This window comes from Medicago truncatula, chromosome 1 (assembly GCF_003473485.1).
Source record: "Medicago truncatula cultivar Jemalong A17 chromosome 1, MtrunA17r5.0-ANR, whole genome shotgun sequence".
NCBI lineage: Eukaryota > Viridiplantae > Streptophyta > Magnoliopsida > Fabales > Fabaceae > Medicago > Medicago truncatula.
The window spans coordinates 49,150,888-49,170,056 of NC_053042.1; the positions used below are offsets into that span (position 1 = coordinate 49,150,888).

Below are 19,169 nucleotides of genomic sequence, written 5' to 3' on the forward strand. Positions count from 1 at the left end.
AGTAATTGTTAGTAATAATGTTACTAAAAGTGTCACCAAAAGGTAGTAATTGTTACTAATAATGTTACTAAAAGCTATGCTACTAAAATGCTTCAATAACACAACAATGCTACTAAATATAGTTTGAGGAGCACAAACACAAATATATAAATCAAAAACCAAAGTAAGCAAGGCTAAATTATTTATGAAATTCAAGGGACATTTGCTAAATTCAAAGACAAAAAAATAGATGCTTCCAAAACTCTAAGAAACTAAAACTTAAAATTCAAAGTGGAAAGGTGTTGCACAATTTATCTAAACATGGACTAATTGTAAATAACATCAAGGTAGATGGTATCATGTGACCCAACCATCGGAGCACCCCCTCTGATCTTCACACCTTCACGGAGCCTGCGAGCTTCCACAAACCTATTCCAACACTGTCCTATCTTGAAGTGTTCATAAGGAAAAGTTGCAAAAGTTAGCTCACACACCTATAAGTTACCGCAATCGTCGATAATATTCACAGTAGTCTTGAGTGTGTCAAGCATCTGCGGAACATTGCCGGTGTAAAGTAGAATCTGCAAAATTAGAAATCCATGTAACTTATATATCAACTAAATGGAAAAGGAATAAAAGAAGTTAAGGTGGACACAAAAAGTGTATCATACCATGCAACCTTTAGTAACATCATACTCAGTTAATTTTTTTTCGAAATCAAGAACCATGTCAGTGATATTGTGACGATAAGCGATAAGAGATGTTATTGGGGGGAGATAGTCATCGAAAGTTGTTTGCAAATTCATCTTGTCAAGAAGGAAATGCATAGGGGGATCAAAAACCGGGTAGGGGATACTCTTGTGAAACCTATCAGTCAACTGTATATCAAACTGTCCGTCACCAACAAAAACCAAGGTAATTCAGGCACCAAGATCGATTCCGTAAAAGTCACGAATCGCTTTCCATCACTTTGTGAGAAAAAAATGCTCCGTTTACTTTGTCGACCAATACTTCAAACTTGTTGGACTTAGGATCAATCAATATTGCATATCGCCCAATTTGATCTCCAAAATCACCGCCAAACATGTTTGGCAAGCATACTGCACCCTAAAAAAATAACAAACAAAAACATCACAAACGTTGATAAAATAGAATGCAAATAATTAAGAATAGATATATTTCGCAAAAAACACATACATCATCAATGTCATATTCAACGATATATGATCTGTATTTTAGTCTCAGCTTGTTGATTGCTTTGTCAAGATCAGAAAGAGGGTTTTTCACCAATAGACCTACAAAAGATTAAAAGGGATTGAAAGAATGATTTATACTTTACAACAGCGAGGAATAAAAGCAAAAGTCTATATATTTAGTATAAACCAGAGTGGAATGAAGATATGGTTATCAGTGAGGCAGTGGTATGACAACAAAGTCTGAATGTTTCTGGAAGCCATGTTGATTAAGAAATTTCGGTTTAAGAGAAAGATATGGTTTTAGAAAGAGATTTCGGTTTAGGAGAAAGGATTAAAATATATTGGTGAGGGTTTGGAGGAGGGGAGTTAGGAGATATGGTTTATGGAAATCAATTAGATAGGTTTTAGGAGGAGTGAAGTTAGGAAATCATGGTTAGGGTTTGGAGGAAGGGAATTAGGGAATATGGTTAGGTTTTGAAGGAGGGAAAAGTTGCTAAAATATTAGGTTAAAATTAGGGCAACAAAGCTTTGTTTAGGTATAAGAAGATATGGCAAAAGAAAATATGGAAATCAATTAGGTAGGTTTTAGGAGGAGGGAAATTAGGAAATCATGGTTAGGGTTTGGAGGAGGGGAATTAGGAAATATGGTTAGGTTTTGAAGGAGGGAAAAGTGGCTACAATTTTTTAGGTAAAAAATATGGCAAAAGAAAATATGGAAATCAATTAGGTAGGTTTTAGGAGGAGGGAAATTAGGAAATCATGGTTAGGGTTTGGAGGAGGGGAATTAGGAAATATAGTTAGGTTTTGAAGAAAGGAAAAATGGCTACAATATTTTTAGGTTAAATATTAGGTGAAATTAGGACAACAATGTTAGGTTTATAAATAAAAGATTAAAGATAAGTTGTCTTAGATCCATTAAAATCGATCATAATTTTATCTTAGCTTACCCATAATTTTCTTTTATTTTTTCCTAATATTACCCACAACAATTTTCCAACGAAAATTTATAATTTACCCAAACATAACTCAAAAAGATTTCTTAATTTTAATTTTTTTACCAAATCCTCCTAAATATGTTCACGTGAGCTTAACTCAGTTAGTTAGTATGGACAATACATAAAATATGTAAGGTCTAGGTTCGAACCTTGGCCACGATAAAAATAAAAAAAAAAATCTTCTTAAATATTCATTTTTATATTGAAGAAGGAAAACAATATTAATTTTTGAGTAAATAGTCAATTTTCCTCCTGAAATTGTAAGTTTCATCAATTACTCCCCTGAAATTAACAAAACTTCAATTACCCCCCTGAAATTTTACAACGTTAGTCAATTTACCCCCTCCGTCAAATTTTTCTGTTAGTGAACATGACGTTTTGCAAATACCCCCCCTGAAGTTTTGCACTTATGTGCAAAATGCCCCCCAAACTTAAAAATTTATATTATTTTTTCTTAAAAACAAACAATTAATAGTTAAATATTAAAGCTAACTTTTAATTTTGGAGTTTGGAAAAACTACATACATATATACATCAAAATAGGGAAAAATGTGTTTTTAAAGTGACAATAATGGTTATTTCTAATAGACAAATTATTATTTTTAGAGGTTTATAAACAAATTAATAATCAGATTTAAATTTATATTTTCTCCTTCACCATCTTAGTCTTTTAACTCCTCCAACTTCTTCAACAATTTGCTCAAACCATTTAAACTACACAACCCCCAATATTAATCCACAAATCATCCCATTATTGTCACTTTAAAAAATACATATTTTCCCCCATTTTAGAGCCTATTTTGATGTATATATGCATGTAGTTTTTCCAAATTCCAAAATTAATAGTTAGTTTTAATATTTAACTATTAATTGTTTGTTTTTAAGAAAAAAATAATATAAATTTTTAAGTTTGGGGGGCATTTTGCACATAAGTGCAAAACTTCAGGGGGGTATTTGCAAAACGTCATGTTCATTAACAGAAAAATTTGACGGAGGGGGTAAATTGACTAACGTTGTGAAATTTCAGGGGGTAATTGAAGTTTTGTTAATTTCAGAAGGGTAATTGATGAAACTTACAATTTGAGGGGGAAATCAACTCATTAATTTTACAATGAAAAATTTATTCTTTTTTTTTGAGGGAAAATACCAATAATTTATTCTTGAAAAGGAACTCGATTCTCTTCATTCCTTTATTCTTCCCTCTTCACAAAAAATCGCATTTCTCAAAGCAAAGTGCATTTCTTCTCCATTTCTCTCGCCGTTGATCATCAACCTGAAAACGCCGTCGTTTCGATCTTCTCATTGTTTTTCCGCAACGCTACGCCTGAATCTCTTCCTCCTCTACAATCGAAGGTTTTCCCCTTCCTCATACCTCTTTTCATCATTCAATTTTTCGAGATTAGTTTTTCAATTGCCAAAAAATTGATCCAATATTTTTATAGAGTTTCTTCTGTTTGATTCATGTAGGTGCATCGTTTTTGTTTGTGGGTATTTTATTCATATTTGTTGATGAAATATGAGTATGGGAAATGGTGTTTGTTAATTGATTTTTGATTTAGGGTTTGTGTGGGTAATGTGTGGATTGTGCAAAAAACGAGAGCTTTGTTGCTGTTCTAGGTTTTGATATGCTTTTTGTTCACGTTTTAAGTGTGGATTTACTAAATTGATGAAATTTGTTAGGAGAAGATGTAAATTAGGTTTAGATAGGGGTTCCCTTTTTATTGACTTTTTATTGGCTTATTTTGGTTATGTTAATCATTTTGGGTCTTTTAGTATTTAGGATTTTGTTCATTTGCTTAGCAATATGAACCCAAAGAAAGTAGAAGGCTATTTCCTGATTTGATCAGGCTCTATTTTTTATAACTGGTGCGTTTGCGATGTTGCTGTTATCCTTTTTTTAATGCTAGCTTGCTTGTTTTGTTTCTTTTTATTGGCTTAATTTGGTTATGTTGATTGTTTTGGGCCTTCAGGAATTTGTTCATCTTCTCAGCATTATGTTCCAAAGAAATTAGAACGCTTCTTTCCTGAATTGTTCAGGCTCTGTTTTTGATAACTTAATTCGCCTTCATTACTGGACATTGTTTTTTTTAGGCTCAATAATAATTTATTTTCTAGTTGAGTGTGCTTTGGATTTTTGTAGAAGATTCATCATGCATTTGACTGAGATGTGAATTTGGATCGAACAAGCTTGTGATAGGTAGACTGAACTTGTATTCTTTTGGGTCAAATGTATTGGAACTTTTGAGTTTTGTGCTATTGGCCTTCTGGTGATCAAGTTCAAACCACAAATTTATTTTGTTTTGTGTAGCTTATATGATGAGGCTCTGTAAGATAACTGATTATATATTAGTAGCAACTAACAATGGTAATGACACCATTCTTTACCTACCTCTTATAAGCATTAGCTAAATACCAATACTGCAAGTTACATGCTTTTTTTATGATTTTATTTGGGCAGTTCATAGTTCTATTCTTGGGCATTTGATTTGTAAGTTCACATGTATTTAGTGTAAGATGCTTCCTTTTCAACTGAACTTGATTGGAGTGGGAAATATCGATTCTTGTTCAGGTTGTATTTGATGAAGGATGCACAAATATGCGGTAGAGAGTGGCATCTGATCATTCTTTTTGGTATGTTACGGATGATTACCCTTCCCTTTAAATTAAGAAGTAGTGGGTATGGTTTGTCGGATAGATACTTGGCCATTTCCCTTGATGAATTTCAAAAAGTATTGACGGAGAAAGGTTGTGTATGCACGTAGAGTTCCCTTGGCCGGATATAAACTCATGTCTGTTATTATTTTTGCGTTCACTTTCCGTGATCTGATTGGGTTAGCGGTTAGTAGATCTGAATAGTGATGTTATGCCTTCCTGTTTTGTGTTCATTAAATAGTTGTTTGTATGTGCATGTTCAGTAAGATTCTAGTATTATGTTTTTGAGGTTCTTATACTATTGTAATTTGTTTTGCATGTTATTAATGTCCTGATTTCCTGTTCATATTCAGAAGCTGTTTTTGCATCTTCTGCTTTCCATCTATCCACTCATGATGTTTCTCTTCATTACTATTATGATTACGAATGTAGTTTTGTTGACAGATTACGAATGCAAAATTGATCATACATGATCTTTGTACAAGTTTGTCAAACCAAGCGTTGTTTATAAATACTAGCAACAACATCAGCCAAGCTTTATCCCACTAAGTGGGGTCGGCTACATGGATTAAATTACGCTATGGTGTTCTATCATAAACCATATTCCGATTCAACTCATTAGCCTCCAAGTCTTTCTCAATAATTTCTCGTATAGTTTTTCTAGGTTTTCCTCTGCCTATAGTTTCTCTTATAGTTTTTACAGGTCTTCTCTTATAGTTTTTCTATGTTTATTAAGAACTTACATTATTTTTTATTTTTTCAGTTAAGATATAAAAAACGCGCATCTCTCCGGTATCTTGGACTATAAAAGAATTCAGTCCCTTTTTTGCCAATCATGGACAGACGCAGGAGCACCAACCGGCCAGTAGCGTTGTCTTCCCCTTCTGTTACTGGCACCACCACCATAACAATTGAAAGCTCAGTTCCATCATCCTCTTCATCTCAGCAGGAACAACAGCAACCTGAAGTCCTTTTTCTCCCGCTCAATCGCAAGAAGAAGAAGGTCTCGTGGAAAGACGGTACTGTGGACAATGAGTTCATGCAGAAAAAGAGTTCCAAGAAGTGTTGTATCTTTCATAAAGAAAAGCCTTTTGATGAAGATGATAGCGATGAAGATGATGTACCACACGACTCTGACAAACATCCCCATGATCATAGTGACAATGGATTTTGTTGCAAGAATCACGACGAAGCTGGCCCAAGCAGTTAGTTAGGGTTTTGATTGATCAGAGTGGTGATTACTGATTACTGAACCACATAAGCCTGATATTTTGTTGTGTAAATGTTTCTAGCACTCATTCAACTTAAGTTGATTAGTAAAAGGAATTGTTTATATTTTGTTGCAAGATAAAATCACGACATCATAATTAGAGTTGTGCTTAGTTTAAACTTGGTGTTAAATGATTAAATTTTACGTCAAATATTGATGAGCAAGAACAATTTGAGAAAAAACTTTTCAGTCTTGATACATCATCTTAAAAGGACCTAAACAGGATTAAAAAAAAAAGAAGAAGATAAAAGACTAATGTGTTACAAATAAATGACCTTTAGTGTAATTTTGCCTTAACATGAACTTTGTAAAGATTTGTCCCAAATTATAAGTCGTTTTCCAATACATTAATTAAAAGATAATTAATTAAGATTATTATTTTTCTTTTGAAAAACTTGCTTTGACCTTTGGTTTTAGTTTGATGCTTCCAGGAAGTTCACTTACGTATTAAAAGTGAAAACTATGGGTGTATATATTATAAGTTGTGTGAGTGAAACGAAAGGCATAATTAAAAATACATTAGATTATTTTTTTTTTCAAAGAACTTGCCTTGACATTTGGTTATAGTTTGAATGTTCGGTGCTTCGAGGAAGTTATTTTAGCTCTTCTTACATGTGAAAATGATGGGTGTATTATATAAGTTGTGTGAGTGAAATGAAAACCATCATTCAATTATTTCAATAGAAACAGAGATAGAAAACATGGGAAGATATTACAAATGTGTAGTACTTTTGGTGTTGATTGAAATTGCACAAATATGCTTGTGTGTAAATTCAAACATCCCCTGTATTGAAAAAGAGAGGCAAGCCCTTCTCAATTTCAAAGCATCCATTGCACATGATTCACCAAACAAGCTTTCATCATGGAAAGGCACTCACTGTTGCCAATGGGAAGGCATTGGTTGTGACAATGTTACTAGACATGTTGTCAAACTTGATCTCATGAATCCTTGTCACCAACCATTTTGGTCGCGAGAAGAAGAACATTTTGGTCACTACTATTTGTACAATTTGGACGATTACATGCCTTGTTCACCAATAGTTGCTCCAAATGTGAGCTCATCTTTGTTGCAATTGGAACACTTGACTTATTTGGACTTGTCTGGAAATAATTTCAGTGGGAGTCCAATTCCTATGTTCTTGGGTTCCATGGGACGCCTTGAGTATCTCTCTCTGTCTCATGCTCGTCTTAGCGGGAGGATTCCCAACAGTCTCAGAAATCTCAAGAACCTACGATTCCTTGATCTCAGCTTCAATTACTATTACCTTACGCAATTTGAAGAGAGAGAATTACAAATGGATGACGGCACCAGTTGGATTTCAAACCTTCACTCACTCAAACACCTTGACTTGAGTGGTATTCGTCTCAATGACACGCGCAACTTGTTCCAGGTACTCAATACACTTCCTTCTTTATTAAATCTTTCACTGTCTGGATGTAGAGTTGACAATTCACTCATTCCTCGTTATGCTTTCCAAAACATGACATCTCTTATCTATCTTGATCTCTCATCAAATGAGCTTCATGGTCCGATTCCTGAGTCTTTTGGAAACATGACTTCCATTGAATCACTCTACCTTTCTGGAAATAATTTCACTTCTATTCCATTATGGTTCGGTCACTTTGAGAAACTTACCCTTCTTGACCTTTCTTATAATGGGCTTTATGGTCAAATACCTCATGCTTTCACGAACTTGTCATCCCTGGTGCATCTCAGTATTTACTACAACTATCTTGATTCAGGTTCATCATTTTCGTTCAATAACCTAAGAAAGCTTTTGTATCTTGATCTTGAATATAACAGGCTTTACGGTCCAATTCCTGAGGGTTTTCAAAACATGACCTCCATTGAATCCCTCTACCTTTCGACAAACAATTTCACATCGGTTCCGCCGTGGTTTTTCATCTTTGGGAAACTTACTCATCTTGGTCTTTCTACCAATGAGCTTCATGGTCCAATTCCAGGGGTTTTTCGAAACATGACTTCAATTGAATACCTTAGCCTTTCTAAAAATAGTTTAACTTCAATTCCATCATGGTTTGCTGAGTTGAAGAGACTTGTGTACCTTGATCTTAGCTGGAATAAACTCACTCATATGGAATCTTCTCTATCATCAATCATAACAAACATGTGCAGCCTAAAATATTTATATTTATCTGAAAACAAGCTTCAAGGAGAATTAATGGGGCACTTTGAATTATCTGGATGCAATAGATATGATATGGAGGTACTGGATTTAAGCTATAATGATATCAGTGATCGCCTGCCAACTTGGTTGGGTCAGCTTGAAAATCTAAAACTCCTTGGTTTTGGTTCAAATTTTCTACATGGACCTATCCCCTTGTCTATAGGAAAGCTGTCAAAGTTGGAAGGGGTATATCTATCCAATAATTTATTAGAAGGGGTCCTTTCGAGTAATATTCGACAACTTGTCAATTTAACTTACTTAGATCTTTCTTCTAATAAATTTGATGGTTCCATCCCTCAAAGTCTCGGGAAACTTGCAAAACTAAATTCTCTTGATCTTTCAGACAATTCCTTTAATGGGATTATTCCTCAAAGTATCGGTCAACTTGTCAATTTAGCTTACTTAGATCTTTCTTCTAATAAGTTGGATGGTTCCATCCCTCAAAGTCTAGGGAAACTTACACATATAGATTATCTTGATCTTTCAAACAATTCTTTTAATGGGTTCATTCCTGAAAGTTTTGGTCAACTTGTCAATTTGGAATATTTAGATATTTCTTCAAACAAGTTGAATGGAATAATGTCTATGGAAAAAGGATGGCATTTAAACTTGAGGTATTTGAATCTCTCCCATAATCAAATAAGCGGTTCAATTCCAAAAAATATTGGCCATATAATGTTGTCTTTGGAAAACTTGTTTCTAAGAAATAACCGCTTAAATGGTTCAATACCAATCTCTTTGTGTCAATTTCAACTGAGCAACCTTGATCTTTCAAAGAACAATTTATCCGGAGAAATTCCAAATTGTTGGGAGAATAATCAAGTATGGTCTGAGATAAATTTGTCATCCAACAAACTAACTGGAGCATTTCCAAGCTCATTCGGGAATCTTTCCTCACTGTATTGGTTGCATTTGAAAGATAACAACCTTCAAGGAGAGCTTCCAGGGTCTTTTAGAAATTTGAAGAAATTGTTGATTTTGGATCTTGGTAACAATCAACTATCTGGAAGTATACCATCATCATGGACAGCAAACACCTTCCCTTCATTGCAAATTCTTATATTGCGACAAAATATGTTTAGCGCTAGTATTCCTTCACAACTATGTCAACTCAAATCACTCCAAATTCTGGACCTCTCTAGAAACAAATTGCAAGGTTCAATACCTCGATGCATAGGAAACCTTGAAGGAATGACATTGGGAAAATCAACATCATCATCAGTTCATATGCAGTCATACAATTTAATAGCAGATGCTCCTCAGACATGGTCAAATGAGTTTCTTACAGATGTCAATGCATTACCTCCTAGTACTCCGGTTGATTGGCCTAGTCAATTTGTCACGGAAGTAGTGAAAGGAACAGAACTTGAGTATACCAAAATATTGGAGCTTGTGGTCAACATGGACTTGTCACAAAACAATTTGGTTGGATTCATTCCAAATGAAATCACATGGCTCACAGGACTGCATGGCTTGAACTTGTCAAGAAATCATTTGAAAGGAGAGATTCCTCAATTGATGGGACGCATGAAATCACTAGAATCCTTGGACCTGTCTCATAACCAACTTTCAGGCACAATTCCCAGTACCATGTCTGCTTTAACTTCATTGAGTCATTTGAACTTGTCGTACAATAACCTTTCAGGATCAATTCCCAAAGATAATCAGTTTTTAACTTTGGATGACCCGTATATTTATGCCAACAATCCATACCTTTGTGGATCTCCACTCCTAAATAAGTGTCCTGGTCATATTTCACATGGAACTTCTCAAACAAAAGGTGATGAAGATGAAGATGAAGATGGGGTAGAAAAAGTATGGTTCTACTTCGTCATAGCGCTCGGTTTTGCAACTGGCTTATGGGGAGTTATTGGCACTTTGTGGTTCAAGAAGAATTGGAGACATGCTTACTTCAGATGGGTTGAAGATATTGTTGACGAGATTTATGTGGCAGTTGTAATAAAAGTGGCAAAGAAAAAGAAGAATATGATAAGAAACCATAACCACGAGTGATTCTGTGTTATGTTTCAAATGAGAATAAGGTTCAGACCACACTTTGTATTTGTTTTCTTGTGAGTAAATTTCTTCTTTGTAATTGTTTGAATGTATTGTTTTTCCTTCATCATTTGAGTCACTAAACTCATCTTTGTTGTCTTCAACGCTTGTGTCATCGATGTCACAATCAAACCACAATCACAAGTGTGTATTTTTATAGATGAAAATCACATAATTGTTTTACAGGTTACATGAGTTTACTGTCATTAATATTAGGTTTCTATTTAATCTTTAAGATAGCTTGAATATTAGACTCAAACTTATGTTTTTAGATTTGTTGTAACCAATCTCCGTCGAAATAAGTCTCAAGAAATTCTTTACATTGAAGAAAATAAAATAATTATATTCATACTAATTATTATTTTTGTATGCATGAATTTTAGTTTGTTTTTTACCGTGTTATAGGTATGAAGTTTCGGTTACCTTAAAAAAAGTATGAAGTTTCTGTCGTCGTTAATGGTAATTAATCTCCGTCAAAAACTTGTTTTTTTTTTTGTTACAAAGCTAAAAACAAAATAGAAAAAAAAAAACAAACAAAAGGAAAGAGGCTAGCGCCTCATAAAAAGGACTCCTAATTCATCCGTCCTAAGCAGAGGCAGTAGGTCCTCTCGAGGAGAAGAGTGGAGAGTCAATTCAACATCATTCGATGCTCCATGTTTAGCCATAAAGTTCGCATGCTGATTTCCCTCTCTGAGTGAGTGATGAATGTTTAAATTACGAGAAACCATGATGTCTTTGATGTTTTGTATGAGAACATAATAAACATGAAAATGATTTAAATCATCTTTGATGAAGTTGACTGCAAGAAGGGAATCTGAATAGCACGCCAATTCCTCACAATTGAAGCTGATCGCCAACCTTAACCCTTGATAAAGAGTTGTGAGCTCTGCAAACAGAATGTCCTGTGAATGACTGATGTAGCCTGAATAACCTGTTACGTATGTTCCTGTGTTGTCACGAAAGACACCTCCAAAACCTGCGTGAATGGAAACATCGAGACAGCTGCCATCAACATTCAAAATAGTGCACTGACAGTTGTTATTGTTCCAGCGAATCAGCCTAGGTGAAGTTCCAGCAGATCGTCAAAAACTAGTTTGACACAGAAGGTGAGTTCTCATTTTTTAACTAAATTTTTCTTTCATATACAAGAGTTGGAGATCGAACAAGTGGATTTTAGTTTAGTCCATTGAAAAGTTTTTTTTTTTTGTGTCAAAAAGAAATTCATTTATAAATTTTTTTAAAATACAGATGAAATGACAATAACCACTATAAACAAACACATAAAGAGTTTTTTTTTTTTTTGTTTTTGTTTTTGTATACAGATGAAATGATAATAACCACTATAAACTAACGAGGACATATACTATGAGAATGCCTTTTTTTTTTAGTCAAGTAGCCTAGTGGCTAGAGCTCACACAATTAAATTGTGGAGAAGTGGAGTGTCCGGGGTTCCAATCCCGGCCCCTGTATATAAAATGCAATATCCCTACCAACTGAACTAAGCTCACGGAGATGAGAATGTCATTTTTATATGAGAATGAATAAGAGCCATCAAATTAAAAAGGAATTGTTCAGATTAAAAGATTCCTAAAGTGAGTCATTTGTCATTGATATCATTATATAATTGTATCGTGTCATTAGTATTCCTTTTTTGAACACTACTAAAATAGAATTTTGATTTTCTCTTTTATTTTGTAACAAAAAAATTGAATTTTGAATTCCTCATGGATCAAGCTTCCTAGAACATTTGCTCAGAAGAAGAAAAAAACGCTTCTTAGAACATTTTTTTTTTTACGAAAAAGATATCTTCTAAGAAGGAAAAATAAAAGATCCAAAATATGGGAACAAAAAGACAACAATTTAGAAGAAAAAATTGAAATCAAAGGGATGAATATGTATTTTTATGGTGTGATAAGATCCAAATTCGGAAGGAAACCAGTGAAATATTAATCTGTTGAAATGGAAATTAGAAATTTTTCAATGGAGAGAGATGAAGATCATGGAGAGAGACGTTGACTAGTAATAAATGAATAATAGTGACACCCTTTTAAAAAGGTATAATATTGATGCAATAAAAATAATATAATGATATCAATGACAAATGACTCATTTTATAAATGTTTTAATCTCAACCATTTCTTTTTAATTTGATGGCTCTTATTCATTCTCATCGTTCTCATATAAAAATGACATTCTCATAGCATATGACCTCATAAACTAACACATAAAAGAGTTTTTTTGTGTGGATAATTTTTTTTGTGATTTTTATTCGTATAAAATTTGATGCCACGTGATTTTTGTCCTAAGCATTCATTTTTGGACATTAAATTATTAGAATTTAATTTTTTGAAGGATATTATTAGAATTTAATTTAAAAATCAAAGAAGATATTTAGGAGCCAAATGCAAACATAACACCATTAAACATTCTTAAAAAAAAAAACATTAAACATGTCCATGAATCAAAAATAGTGATTTTATAAAACTATAAAAAAGTGCCTGCGAGATTAGCTTAATAGGTGGAGACATCACATAATATATGCAGGGATCGAGGTTCGAACCTCATACACCTCACTTCTCTACATTTAAAATGTGTAAGTCCCAACTACTATAATACTTGACAAAAAAAATTATAAAAAATAAAAAATTATCTGTCAAAAACAAAAAACTATAAAAAAAAAATTAGGTGACTAACATCAAAATTTGGTCATTTTTATGGACCAAACATATGCATTAGGTGTACTTTTTTACCTATACCAAAAATATATTTATTCACATTAGAATCCATTTGGTTTCACCTTTAAACGAAGTGATAAATACTACCTAAAAATTTAAACAATTTTAGGATGAAAATATTCCATCTAATAATATCAATATTGTTAATTGAACTAAACATTATATACCAAATAAACGAACCTTTCATGAAGTCCATAGGGGTAACCTCTCAAATGACAAATTATCCATCTAATTTGTATTGATCTTATTCAATCATTACAGTGAACTCACATCCATATATCACAAAATATCCAACTAATTTGTAAAGATCTGAGTGGAGCCATTCAAACATCTTAACATTAACCGTGTGTAGTTTGTATTGATAGGGTAGAAGACTTTACTCTCAACATATTTTTTCAAATATGGGAATCTAACTATAAAAATATTTGCTGGTTTTTTATATTCTAAGGTGATACAATTTTGTTTTCTTTAGGTAGGAAAAGGTAACAAGATAATAATAAGGTGAAAAAGAAAGAAGTGAGAAATGAGAAGATATTTCAAATGGCACGTAACCTGCCATTACCACATCAAACATTTGTCCTATGTGTGCTTTTGAATTGCATCATGCTGGCCAGAAAATTGCATTTTAAAGTGTCTGTCTTTTGGATGTAATGTAACACACACGGATACAACCACAACTTCTCAACTTCATCCTCATCTTCCTTGTTTTCATACCATTTTTCCCTGTGACAATGGCTCAGGTATGGATTCTCTCATTTGGGTTTCTACAGAACATTTTTTTGTTATTGTTAATACTCCATGTGCACATACGTTCAATTCACAAACTCTAGCTCAATTATTATTAATTAAAGTGAGAAAAAAACTAGGAAATAGATAAATCATTATTAATTAAAGTGACACTAACCACTATTTTAAATTGTTTTTGAGGGAATTTGGAATCTATTTCATGAGGTTATAAGGTCAAATTCTAGCTGAATTAACACCTCATGTACTGTTTGGTTATAGTTATATGAAAGATTCGATTTAGAATTTTGTTTACCACTTTTTCTATCCTCTTATGTTTGTCTCAATATGATGTCCCTCACTGGATCCATAGCAAAAGGTGGTGTTAAAGGTTCTTACTATGACAGATGACAAAACAAAAAAGAAAGCAATTGAAGCAGTTGCTGATATCTATGGTGAGAATTTATAATTTCATTTTCATTTGCTCCAATTTACCAGAAAACTAAATTTCTGCCCTAGATACACATTAATGGAATAAATTCATCTGTGTAACTGTTGGTAATTTTATAACAGGAGTTGATTCAATCGCTACAGATGTGAACGAACAGAAGTTAACAGTTATTGGCGAAATGGATACAGTGGCAGTAGTGAAGAAGCTGAAGAAAGTAGGGAAGGTAGATATAATATCAGTTGGACCTGCGAAAGAAGAGAAGAAAGAAGAAAATAAAGATGAAAAGAAGGAAGAGAAAAAAGAGGAGAAACAGGAGGAGAAAAAATAAAGACAATACACATCAAAGCTGAGAAGTTATCTTCATCATAACATGAAATTCATTTCATTGATGAGAAACTATGCTGAGCTCAAACAAAAATTCATTAAGGTGTAAATGACTTCTATACCGATGATATCTATGACTTTGGTTCATGATTGTAAAATGTCACAAAAATGGGTAAAAGGCAAAAAGATTTGGCATCCCTACTAAGATTCATTTTCTATAAACTAATGGAACCAAAGTACATAAAGGGTTTTCAAATAACATGATTGCTTGATGCCCAAATAACTTTCACTAATCATTCTGTTCAAATCATTTGGTTAGGTATGGAGGTAAATGATGTGCAACAAATACAACGACATGGAAAATGCTGTTAAAGTTAAATATTATGACGCTCTAATGAAAACCATGTACTTAGTTTCAGAATTTCAATTTCAACTGTTAGGAAAAAGTCAATTCAAATAAAAATAAGCTTATGATTAAATAGTGAGAACGCAAAAATAGTGTCCATGGTTGGAGACTAGTGATACAACTATATGCAAAGATTGATAAATATTGTAGGATGAAAGCAAAAGCCAAGAGAAGCATAAGACAAAAAAGAAAGGAGATAATTATGATCAATTCATATGAAAAATAGAGGCCCTTGCTCTGTGACTGTAAATTCTTGCATCGTAGGTAACTGGGTTTAAAGATTTAACCATCATTAATCACCTAAATGTCTTCATAATGCTGAAATTTCATAAAAAACGAACTTCGGCATGACTATGGGGAATAATGTTAAATTACCCTGAACGTGAAATCAACATATAATGGTTCCGGCTCCCTTTTTCAACACAGTCGCACTTTGACATTCAAATGAATTTGATTATTTCAGTTTGTGAACGAAATTCTCTTCTGCATTATTGGCATCAGCTCCTTCCAATCTTGATACACATGGTGCTATGATGAATGTGAATCTGAAGAATGCTGATACTGAAATGGAATGATTCTGGCATAAAAACAATACCAATTACTAGAATCAATGAGATTCGATGACACACTGAAGCAAATTACACAAACACTTAATCCCCAAATCTTGGATGATGAGGACTCTGAAATCTGAATTGTGAGTACCATAAGCAGAAAATTGAAGTACCTCCACCAGTATAAAGCTTACTATCCTGCTAATAGTTGCAAGAATAAGAACAATTTTCAGTGCATTTTCAAAAGTAAATCTAATAGTTGTTAAAAAAAAATAGAGCCTTGTGGGAGTGAATTAAAAAATCTTTACCTAAGATTTGGCAGCATTGATTATCTCCATATTGGCCAGCTCCTGTTATAACCTGTTCACAAATAATGTAATACCAACATAATGAATGAATAAACCACCACTGTATAATTTGGACTTAGCATAGCATCCTAACTATTTGGACTTTCTGTCTTTTTTTAAGAAAAAAATGGTATGCAGAGACATCACTGTAGAGAAAGGAATCCCAACTAGGCCGGCACCCTCATAACAGTAATGAATAACATACAAATGAAAATGATGCCCCTACAAATATCAACAAAGGGGCTGACCACAATAATTGAAATATATAATGAATAATGTAACATTAGTAAAACATAGGAAACTAAAGATAATATACCAAACGGTAACAATAAATACTATTATACAGATAACGGTTTTCCCTCGACAGAACACTGTTGAGACTTTTACAGGTGCTAAAAAATTTTCTTTAAACATACAAGAAGATGTTCAAATCAAATACACTATATAATTGGGGGAAAGGGAAGGCACGTGTATCATTTCCAAAAGCTAAGAAGAGCAACTAGTATATGAAATAATGGATGGACTGTCAAGTATATGGATTATCAATCCTTTATCCACTTACAAGTTATAAATGGTTACGGCAAAAGCCAAAGAATGAAATTACACGACTAGAGTTAATCTAAATTACTTGACCCATAAACAAAATATTTTCTGTCAGAGGAACAAAAAGCTCACTTTACTTTATAAAAGTAAAGATGATTTCGGCACCCCAACAATAAGCTCTTTGCAATATGCAGGCACACATGAATTAAAAGAATCACAATTAAAATAATGAACTCAAATATTGATCATATGTTACACAAAAATGGGCATACAGGATTACATTTTGGGTGCTCAGTGTAGAAAGAATTTTATATTATGGGTATTGGGGACAACATACTTCTTTTCTCCAGCATCTAACCAGCCGAAGATGTAGCAGGTAATTGGCCTAAGTTAACCAAACCAAGAGTCAATGCTCCATGAGATAACATGTTCGATTTAAAAATCTTGTTTAAGACTACATCTTATACCCTTTGAATCTTGAAAGTAAATGGGCATACTTCCCTGTCTCCGTCATTTGTTTTATCACCTCACGAGCATCAGCAACCCTTCCAGCATTCCGCAAACAACTCACTAAGGTAATATAGACAACAGAGTTTGGACTACAACCTTTCCTTTCCATTTCCTTGAACATTGAGCATGCTTCATCGAATTTCCCTGCCATGCATAATCCCCGAATCATGGAATTGTATGTAAAAACATTTGGGACTAGTTCCTTGGAAAGCATTTCTTCAAACATTTCCTGCGCTTTCTCAAGCTCACGTGCCACTACATATCCGGTTATCATAACAGTATAAGCCACCACATCTGGCATGCACCCATTCTTTTTCATTTCATTGAAAAAATATTGGCAAGCATCCAATTTCCCGGCTCTGCTGAATCCATCTATCAATGTGGTGAAATGAAGTACAGTAGGCTCTATACCTGTTTCTCTCATGTAATTCAAAAGTTTAAGAGCTTTAAATTGTTCCTTTTCTTTACCGAGATCCTCTTTATCGAGATCCCCTTTACCGATATCCCCTTTACTGATAGCATGAAGAAGAATGTTGTAGGTATGAAAATCTGGAGAAAATCCATTTCTATCCATCTCACCAAGCAGTGTGAGGACCTGATCCACCTTTCCAAGTCTGTACTTGGCATAAATGACAATATTATAAGTTAAAATATCTGATGAAAAACCACCATCAAGCAACATCTGTTCATAAACCCACTCAATCAATTTGTACTGATTTAGCACGAGAAAACTGTGTAGAATTGCGTTATAGGAATGCTTAAAAGGCCTATAGTTAAAGGACTTCGATTTTATGAACCTCTCCACCAATGTCTTAGCCAAGCCCGCCTCGCCACAAGTACGAATCAAAATATTGAAAGTACGAGCAGTAGCCTTATAACCTTTCCCAATCATCTCATCGACCAACCTCCACAACGCCTTAAACTCTTTGCACTCAGCATATATGTTCATAATCAAGTGATAGGCATTCGCTGTGTGCCGATAATCCTCCTGCTGACCACACCACACAAAAAACTTATAAGCCAGCTTTGCACACCTGGTCTTATTCTCACTATTTATATTCTTCAAAATTCCAAAGAGAACCTCTCTAACAAGAATACCCGAAGGTCTTATACCCAACTCCTCTAAAACCAACCTAGCATCTAAACCAGGACCATCTTGTCTAAGAACCTCAAGAGCCCTCTTAGCATCTAACTTCACACTTTCAATGAACCCTTGTCTAAGCGAAAATGGATTTTGATCAAAATTCGAATCCTCATTCAAATGAAACCCTTTGTCCAAATTAGAATCAAAATCAGAAACTATTTTCTTCAAAGGCTCCTCAATACATTCAAACCCATTATTATTACTACCAGCAAACGTATCCTTACACAATCTCCGTGAAATAACAAAACAATGAAAAAATTTGTGGACGACCCTTTTCCTTAAACCTAAAAGGGCTATTGAATTCATGGTTAGAATTCCAACCCATCATCTCTGCAACTCAGAAACGCTCAACAACAACAAACATGATTTTTCCAATATAACAACGAAGTTTCGTTGCAATGGAAGCTTCCAGAAATTCTTTAAGCTAAAAAATTTATGGATATCCATCGAATTGAAAACATGCGGGTTGTTGAAATTGAAGAACAGTGAAAAAACGTGAAAGGGGCGATATAGCGTACCGTGTACGATGATGTTGTGAGGTGTCGATAGAAACAACGTTGTTGGTGACGATAAATGGTGTCATATGAAGATGCAATACATTGTAGCAGTGTTTGATTTAGAGTTAGTGAAAAGAGAAAACCCTGTAAAACCCTACTGAGGAAGAAGAAGATGAATTACTCGTGAGGCGCAACGCACCGTTTTGGTTAAATGTAAAAATTATTATTTTATATTTTAAGATTTTGTTTTTGTTACTTACTATATTTTAAGAATTTGTATACTACATTTTTAAGGTTTTTTTTGTTGAGTAAAACTCTATTTTTAGGGTTTTTTTTTTTTTTTTTTTTACAAATCTCTATTATTTAAAGTTGGAAACATATCATAAACCCCATTTAGACCCGAATTCACTAAAACTCTTAATCAAAAACCAAATGCTCGTATGATTAAAAAAAAAAAAATCAAATGCTCGAATGTCACTTATTGAAAAATATGGATTGTATCTAGAGGAAGGTGGTGAATTGATTTCCCCTTATATTTCGAGGTGAAAAATATTGGTTAGTAATTATAAATAAATTATTTATTAAAAAGTCATTGTTTCGAT

At 33.6% G+C, this 19,169-nt stretch overlaps 4 protein-coding genes across 10 annotated transcripts; 3 read left to right on the top strand and 1 right to left on the bottom strand.

The window, feature by feature from the left end:
- Window positions 1–3,305: 3,305 nt before the first annotated feature.
- LOC11434308 (protein phosphatase 1 regulatory subunit INH3) lies at window positions 3,306–6,211 on the top strand. 4 transcript variants are annotated; one of them, XM_039829928.1, is made up of 3 exons: window positions 3,306–3,523; window positions 4,479–4,535; window positions 5,586–6,211. In XM_039829928.1, the coding sequence occupies exon 3, from the start codon at window positions 5,658–5,660 to the stop codon at window positions 6,030–6,032; it is 375 nt and encodes a 124-aa protein (XP_039685862.1). In that variant the 5' UTR covers window positions 3,306–3,523; window positions 4,479–4,535; window positions 5,586–5,657; the 3' UTR covers window positions 6,033–6,211. The 4 variants fall into 4 exon arrangements, with proteins under 4 accessions (XP_039685862.1, XP_024625182.1, XP_003592292.1 ...); XM_024769414.2 differs by lacking the exon at window positions 4,479–4,535 and adding an exon at window positions 4,740–4,801; XM_039829927.1 differs by lacking the exon at window positions 3,306–3,523 and adding an exon at window positions 4,740–4,801 and having other exon boundaries at window positions 4,503–4,535.
- A 463-nt stretch (window positions 6,212–6,674) lies between these two features.
- On the top strand, window positions 6,675–10,519 carry LOC11429201 (receptor-like protein EIX2). The gene has a single exon (XM_003592245.4). The coding sequence runs from the start codon at window positions 6,794–6,796 to the stop codon at window positions 10,292–10,294; it is 3,501 nt and encodes a 1,166-aa protein (XP_003592293.2). The 5' UTR covers window positions 6,675–6,793; the 3' UTR covers window positions 10,295–10,519.
- A 3,122-nt stretch (window positions 10,520–13,641) lies between these two features.
- LOC25485064 (heavy metal-associated isoprenylated plant protein 39) lies at window positions 13,642–14,828 on the top strand. The gene is made up of 3 exons (XM_013614209.3): window positions 13,642–13,811; window positions 14,168–14,249; window positions 14,368–14,828. The coding sequence occupies exons 1-3, from the start codon at window positions 13,803–13,805 to the stop codon at window positions 14,571–14,573; spliced, it is 297 nt and encodes a 98-aa protein (XP_013469663.1). The 5' UTR covers window positions 13,642–13,802; the 3' UTR covers window positions 14,574–14,828.
- A 330-nt stretch (window positions 14,829–15,158) lies between these two features.
- LOC25485065 (pentatricopeptide repeat-containing protein At1g55630) lies at window positions 15,159–18,768 on the bottom strand. Of its 4 annotated transcripts, none has more exons than XM_039829932.1 (4): window positions 16,754–18,768; window positions 15,835–15,886; window positions 15,700–15,724; window positions 15,159–15,552 (listed from the first exon to the last, which is right to left on the bottom strand). In XM_039829932.1, exon 1 carries the CDS (start codon window positions 18,374–18,376, stop codon window positions 16,871–16,873), a length of 1,506 nt encoding a protein of 501 aa, XP_039685866.1. In that variant the 5' UTR covers window positions 18,377–18,768; the 3' UTR covers window positions 15,159–15,552; window positions 15,700–15,724; window positions 15,835–15,886; window positions 16,754–16,870. The 4 variants fall into 4 exon arrangements, with proteins under 4 accessions (XP_039685866.1, XP_039685865.1, XP_039685863.1 ...); XM_039829931.1 differs by having other exon boundaries at window positions 15,700–15,727; XM_039829929.1 differs by having other exon boundaries at window positions 15,159–15,724.
- Between the last annotated feature and the right edge of the window lie 401 nt (window positions 18,769–19,169).

What these genes read in the sequence shown, in the direction of transcription:
- LOC11434308 (XM_039829928.1), top strand. Translation starts at nt 5,658, where the DNA reads ATGGACAGACGCAGGAGCACCAACCGGCCAGTAGCGTTGTCTTCCCCT.
- LOC11429201 (XM_003592245.4), top strand. Translation starts at nt 6,794, where the DNA reads ATGGGAAGATATTACAAATGTGTAGTACTTTTGGTGTTGATTGAAATT.
- LOC25485064 (XM_013614209.3), top strand. An exon ending in AGCAGTTGCTGATATCTATG is followed by an intron (nt 14,250 to 14,367) that starts GTGAGAATTTAT and finishes ATTTTATAACAG; the next exon opens with GAGTTGATTCAATCGCTACA.
- LOC25485065 (XM_039829932.1), bottom strand. Translation starts at nt 18,376, where the DNA reads ATGAATTCAATAGCCCTTTTAGGTTTAAGGAAAAGGGTCGTCCACAAA.